General features: G+C 43.4%; 1 protein-coding gene across 5 annotated transcripts in view; it reads right to left on the bottom strand.

Annotated features, from left to right (window-relative positions):
* Window positions 1-6,889, bottom strand: part of mib2 (MIB E3 ubiquitin protein ligase 2) — a 93,132-nt gene that overhangs the window by 41,475 nt on the left and 44,768 nt on the right. For 4 of the 5 annotated variants that reach the window (XM_061784023.1, XM_061784031.1, XM_061784005.1 and 1 more), the window contains 6 exons: window positions 4,007-4,113; window positions 2,816-3,010; window positions 2,484-2,626; window positions 742-849; window positions 528-632; window positions 201-363 (listed from right to left, as the gene is read on the bottom strand). In XM_061784023.1, coding sequence (XP_061640007.1) covers window positions 201-363; window positions 528-632; window positions 742-849; window positions 2,484-2,626; window positions 2,816-3,010; window positions 4,007-4,113 — 821 coding nt within the window. Of the gene's footprint in view, window positions 1-200; window positions 364-527; window positions 633-741; window positions 850-2,483; window positions 2,627-2,815; window positions 3,011-4,006; window positions 4,114-4,747; window positions 6,486-6,889 lie in introns of those variants that run through there. The other variant, XM_061784042.1, reaches the window with a different exon arrangement.

Raw genomic sequence — 6,889 nt, 5'->3', positions numbered from 1 at the left:
AGAAAACCATTTCAAGAAATAAACCCCACGCACACTAATTTAAAGAGACCATGAATGCGTGTGAATACATTAATGCTTGAAAGCACAGTAGCGATAGAGCAGTTGGGAGGAGAAATTGGGAGGATTAATAGAAAAACGTGGAGGGAGAAAATAGGCTAGAATGTTCAAGATTAGCCCCTTGGTCCTGGCAGAGGCCTTACTTCCAGATTCGTTGGGGTTCTCAGCCGTCATGAGGTTGGCGTCCACCTCCACAGGCTGGGCTGAGAGGCACGCTGGGTTGAACGTCCATGTCTGGCCTCCAAATGCCACACGGAGGTCACCATCTGCATACACTTTCAGCACCTTACCAACCTGGCCAAGCACCTGGCGGAAACAATAATGGCGTAATGGAGGTAAGTGCAGCTTAATAGTCACTCATCTGATATTTTGCCCCTGTGTTCACACAGTCTTTTAGAGAATATCAAGACATTTCAGGTCATTTGACTAGAGTGATAATGAATGCAGGTGTAGCATGAGCAGGAGCGTACAGGAGCCATGCTGTCTGTCCATTCTCCATGGCCGGCCTGCAGCCTCTTGACACCATCTATGTCTTCCAATACTCGCACAAGTTCGCCGACCCCAAATGTGTTCACCTCGGAGAATAAAAGACGGACAAATTGGAAGCATAATTTTAAAATACGTTGTAAAACTGTTTGGATCAAAATATGAATCTATTATTGGGATGAAACTGTAACTCAGTACCTTGGTGAGGGCTCCTGGATGAAAAGTCCAGCGGATGTTGTTGCTGTACTGGACTCTGACGTCTCCCCGGTCAGTGATTCTATGAACTGTCCCGATCCGGCAAATGTACTGCAAACACAAAGAGGCTGTTTGGCCCATGGTCTCCCTCTGCATGGCTTTGACCTTAATGTTTCCTTTAGTAGCAAGGACCTCAAGCGCTTACGCGCTGTCCTCTTTCACTACAACAAACACCAAAGTCCATCTGAGCCACCGGCATAATAGTATGCCACCATATTTTTTTAATGAAATGGCACAATCTATCTCTGAATATTCTTAACTCCTAATTCAAATGGCTAGAGCTACGAACGAGTTGGTGATAAGTCAAATTGACTTGCGAATCCGCCGGAAAAAAACAAATCCCAAATCATAATAATTGGTGATGGTAAATTTTCACCTATCAACAAAGGTCCAAAACAACAGGTGGTACATCTTTACATTATCAATCCAATCATCAAAGGGGTTCTAAAAGCCCTGCCCCTGCGTGTTGGCACCCCCGCCAGCCACACCGCCCTGTGAGATGGCACACTTTGCACTTGCCAATTACCGCCACTGCGTACTTTATGGCGACAAGAGCTCCATAGCTGCGATGCCGCATAACTTTTTTGATGACTTACTGCACATGCGCATATACATAGACTAGCTGCTAGTGAAGCAGATGTTCCCAGCCAGCCAGCATGGATTTACGCATTTTACAGCACAGAGACTGGCGTAGAGCAGACCACGGCCACGATGCGGTGAGAGATCTTGGTTCCTGGTTAAAGTAAGTGATTTTAAACTCAGTGCAAGACACATGAAAGCCCGCATGGAGTTTGCTAAAAATCACCCGAAGGACTCCAAGATGGTGAGAAATAAGAATCTCTGGTCTGGTGAGACCAAGACAGAACTTTTTGCCAGAAATTCTAAGGGGTATGTGTGGAGAAAACCAGGCACTGCTCATCACCTGTCCAATACACTCCTAACAGTGAAGCATGGTGGTGGCAGCATCATGCTGTGGGGGTGTTTTTCAGCTGCAGGGACAGGATGACTGGTTGCAATCGAAGGAAAGATGAATGCGGCCAAGTACAGGGATATCCTGGATGAAAACCTTCTCCAGAGTGCTCAGGACCTCAGACTGGGCCGAAGGTTCACCTTCCAACAAGACAATGACCCTAAGCACACAGCTAAAATAACAAAGTAGTGGCTTCAAAACAACTCCGTGACTGTTCTTGAATGGGCCCAGCCAGAGCCCTGACTTAAACCCAATTGAGCATCTCTGGAGAGACCTGAAAATGGCTGTCCACCAACATTCAACATCTAACCTGACAGAACTGGGGAGGATCTGCAAGGAGGAATGGCAGATAATCCCCAAATCCAGGTGTGAAAAACTTGTTGCATCATTCCCAAAAAGACTCATGGCTATATTAAAAGGGTGCTTCTACTAAATACTGAGAAAAGGGTCTGAATACTTATGGCTGTGTGATATTTCAGTTTTTCTTTTTTAATAAATCTGCAAAAATTGCAGTGGGTGCTGTGTATACAATGAGGGAAAAAATGAACTTAAATGATTTTAGCAAAGGGCTGTAATATAACAAAGTGACACATTTAAGGGGGTCTGAATACTTTCCATGCCCACTGTATATCAGCTCAATCACAGAAGTCTTCTGCATTGTTAAACAAAACCACATCATATTGATCTTAAGTCACTGAGGACAATACTAAAATACCTCAGCCATTTTGGGATTCCATCCCCCATGGCCCTCCTGCATCTGTCGCAGAATGTCCACCTCCAAGAGACATTTGACCTTGTCACCCTGCTGAAAAGAGTGGCCATCAGCACTCTCCTGGCGCTGCAGCTCTGCATGCTCTCCTGGTTGGACAAATGTTTATATTACCAAGAGGCAAACAAGTCTGTTCCAAAAAAAAAAAAAAGGCCTAAATATAAGAATGAGCAGGCTATATAAATGTTTTTTTTCCAAAATGTCAAAACTACCAGTTGTTTAATGGATGGGCTAAAGATTCTGAAGGAACATACACTTAATAGAGGAATCTGTCTTACCAAGTTTTGGCAAGTGGTCTTTGTAGTAGAAGCCTCCTTGGCCATCAGACACATATTTAAGGTCCACCTTGCCCTTATGCCCCATTCGGTAGACATTGGTGGTGCCATTAGTCCAGGTCACACTAGCCACGCTGCGACCAGACTCTGCTTCCCAGCCACGAATGTCCACTACCTTCCCAACCTTACCCTCCCCGCCTACACACCAGCAAACACAAATAGGCACGAGATAATCAGAGTGTTGGTAAACAGGAGATAAACAGAGAGGATTGACTTTCAAAACGGAAAAGTCAATATGTTACATTAGGTGTTTGGAAAGGAAAGAAATGTCAACAGCAGATTAAAATAGAAGTAATCATGCTGGTGAAAATAGAAGGTGCTGAGGTAATGGCAGCATATGCCAGACAAATATAGTGTGACAAAATAGCTCGGTCCCACTGTACAGTACTGCATGGATGTGACAAAACACAATTCCTTATTCCTGATTGAGGTACAAAGACAATATTCACTATTAGTCGAAAAAAATTGTGTGATCTCCGCATCAGTCTCATCAGGCTTCCTCTGTGCCCAAATGCACCAGAAAAACCAGTGACCTGAAAGACTACATGGTGGGCTGGAAGTTACTGAGCATGCTCAGTGTGTCCTGTATGCACGTACCACATATAGCATCTCAACCAGATGAGTGACTTCACATAACCCCAGGGTGCTGACCTCAAAGCCACCAAAAGGACATTTTGACTCATTCACTCTGGCCCAGAAATGGGAGTATCGCTAATTTATGTTCAGAGACAATAGGACCAGGATTAATACCCTGTATACACTCCATATTTCCCTCAAAATAGCATTTACTACTGGTTACTAAACATCAACTTCTTGTATCTGAAAGAGAGGGAGGGCATTTCTCTAAACCTCAACATTTTCAATATCGATGTACACACTTGTGTGAAGAGGCTTTGTTTTGCATAAGACTACAGAGAAGAAGAGAGACAAAGAAAGGGACATTTGTACAACAAACACATGAGTCACTGGCAAAATAGGCACATGCAGACATATTAACACTGCATTTCATAGGTTAATGAGATGTGAGGTTGGATTATATGGGTTATGGATGAAGAAACATTTTGAAAAGGCACGGTTCCTAATCAGCAATTCCAGTTTGGGCTAAGAACAGCAACCCCATTGCAACTCACTCACCATCTTGGTTGCCCCAGTCCCAGTCAGGTCCACGAACCACCTTAACCCCCTGGAAGATTCCCTTGAGAATTATCCGTGGGAGGTTCTGCCTCGGTGCCAAGCTTACTCTGTTATAAAAGCATGGAGAGACAGCAAAGCAAATGTTCTGTGAAATTTAGAGCACAACACTCATATAACACATACAGTTGGCAACACAAGAACTCTCTTAGAAACATACCAAAGGAAGTTACTACTCCTTTATAATACATTTGCTATTACTGCAATACATTATATAATTGTGTGCCAGAGCAAAAAGGAATCTATTTCAAGTTTAGACAGCAAAAATCCAATAAAGTAGGAAGGTAAAGCATAAGACTAAGCAATCTTTTTTTTGGTCTTCTTTCCCATTTGATCAAGACATTACACACTGCTACTCCCTTTTCATGTCAGCCATAAGCTAATTGGCATTCATATGAATTGGGCATGACAAAATATTAACTTAACATACCGCCTCTAAAATGACACCCTTCTCAGCTCAATTAAGAGCAAAAGATTGGATTCATCTTAGGGATATTATATTCTTCTTTCTCTGTCAAAGTAGTCCATGTTGTGGTGGTGTTCACGAGATAAAAAGGATACCAAGCTGACAAAAAAGGGTAATTTCTCTTTGGGATCTAAAAAACGCACTGCTACAGGCAACACTATCCACACCATCTAAACACACATGCAGAGACTCAAGACAGTCCTCTTAAGCAAACATACCTTATGGTAAAGATTTGATCAGATCTCGGTGCAAAGGAACTGCCTATTCCCATACTTTCTTAAAAAAATAAAAATAAAATCAAACGCTAAATTTCATTTCAGCTGGACATCATCTCAGGACCAGGTCATATCATTTGAAATCCAGTGTAGACCAAAGAAGAGTCCAGGGAGTGCTGTTGTCAATAAATGTCATAGAAGCTTTGCTGCTCAGATATCTCACTCAGAAGGTTATGCCTTGCTTCACATTCAAACTTGAAGCTAGAGTTCACCGATTTAATTCTCTCGATGGAAAGACTTATCCAGTTTCCTAGAATCAACAGCGGGAGACGGCAGTAAATCTCTGTGTGTGCTTGGACAAAGCTGTGCTGGGAATAGTGTGCATTTGAAGACAGATGCTTTGAGGCTAATCCTTAAAAGCAGAGCTTTAAGAGAGCAGGCAGGCTTAGGGCAAAGCATTGGCACTGCCTTACACGCTTAAGTGGACCCAAGTTCACACCAGGCATCACGTCGTCAAAAGTCTTTGTTGAATCCAGTTGGGCTCCTTCACTGTGGCCCAGGTCAGGCCAATATTCACAATTTCCTTTTCACTGCATGGCAGCTACTCGCTACTAGCTCCTTTCTATAAGCAAAACTAGGTGCTCCAAGGCACTATTTCCTGTACCTGGTCAGCCGGTGTCCAAGTATGCTGAGCAGATTCATCATTGCCACAACATTTGAGGATCCATGGCAATAAATAACAAAAACACTCACACAAAATGATGAAAACTCAAATCCTTCGTAATTTAGTGTAATAATAATAATAATAGTGAGGATAAGTGGTACAGAAGAAGGATGGATGGATAATAATAATAACACATTACACTTATGTAGCACTTTTCTAGGTACCCAAAGACACTTTACAATTTCACGCATTATTCATTCAATCCTCAAGCACACCCTGTTGGTGCTAAGCGACTAGTGTAGCCACAGCTTTCCTGGGTGAGTCTGACGGAAGCGTGGCTACCATTCTGCGCCTGCGGCCCCTCCGACCACCACCGGACACGGGGGGGGGAACTCAAGCTACCAGGGTAGCTAGGGAAGTTCCTGCAAAAGTTCCTGCGGTGGGAAAGCCCCTAAGGTTATTTTATCTTATATTACAAATATTATTCATAACTATAATATACTTTTAAACTGCTAATGTTCTGAAGTGGTGTGTGCAGTGACATACAAATTAATTTCCAGTTCAAATGCAACGTCCTGTGTGGACATGTATTATTTTATATTTGTATCTCTAAACGCGTATTAATTGGGCTGTTATTTTGTTGTTCAAAGTTGGTTACTCTCTGCGAAAACGCGGTTCCAACAAGACCTGTGACAAGTGTACTGTATCACCAAATCACTTATTTCAGTGTTGTGCGACTGCTTGTAATGATAGCTTAGCAATTAGCCTGGCTTTGACATTCTCTTCGCCTAGCCACGCCTCGTCCTCCCTTTGTGCCACTTGTACGAAAAATGGTAAGAAGTGCAGCTTATTCGCTACCATGGAGGCGATGATCAGTGACTTACAATGCATTGATACCAGACACAAAAATAACTGTCGCTTCTGTGGCTTGGCAGCCGGGGGGCATAATAAAATAGCATGCACCAAGCAGCTGTTCAATGTGGAAGCGCCGGTAATGTCACACGCTGGATTGTTTTTTTCCAATATCTGGAACATCTGGAACAATCACTGTTACGGCTATAACGAGTCAACGTTCAGTGATTTCTGTAACAAAATACGGACGTGCCCAAAGACAAACTGATCTGGTCCTGTTCATCGGGGGGGGGGGGGGGGGGGGAACAGCATAAGAATGAAGCTAATGAGTAATCCAATTCGTCTGTCTGTTGATCATCATTGCATAAATACAGTCGTGCTCACTATTATTGGCACCCATGAAGTTTAACTCATTCCCTGCCAATGCCGTCCAAAGACGTCATTCAGAATCGAGCTAAAGTCATCAATGTGTTTTTTAACGGGGATGGGTCGAGGAGCGTCTTGTGCAGTTTATGTGTGATTGTGAAGCCTCTGGATAACTGCAATGAGGAATGGCACCCTGTAGAGGGTAACAATGCCTTGAGGTGAACGTCCCTCCCTCAGAGGAAGGAGGAGGAGGAGGCGGGGAG

The sequence above is a fragment of the Phyllopteryx taeniolatus genome, chromosome 1 (genome assembly GCF_024500385.1).
Source record: "Phyllopteryx taeniolatus isolate TA_2022b chromosome 1, UOR_Ptae_1.2, whole genome shotgun sequence".
NCBI lineage: Eukaryota > Metazoa > Chordata > Actinopteri > Syngnathiformes > Syngnathidae > Phyllopteryx > Phyllopteryx taeniolatus.
Note: the sequence above shows the minus strand (reverse complement) of the source record. Positions and strands in the feature narration are given on the sequence as shown.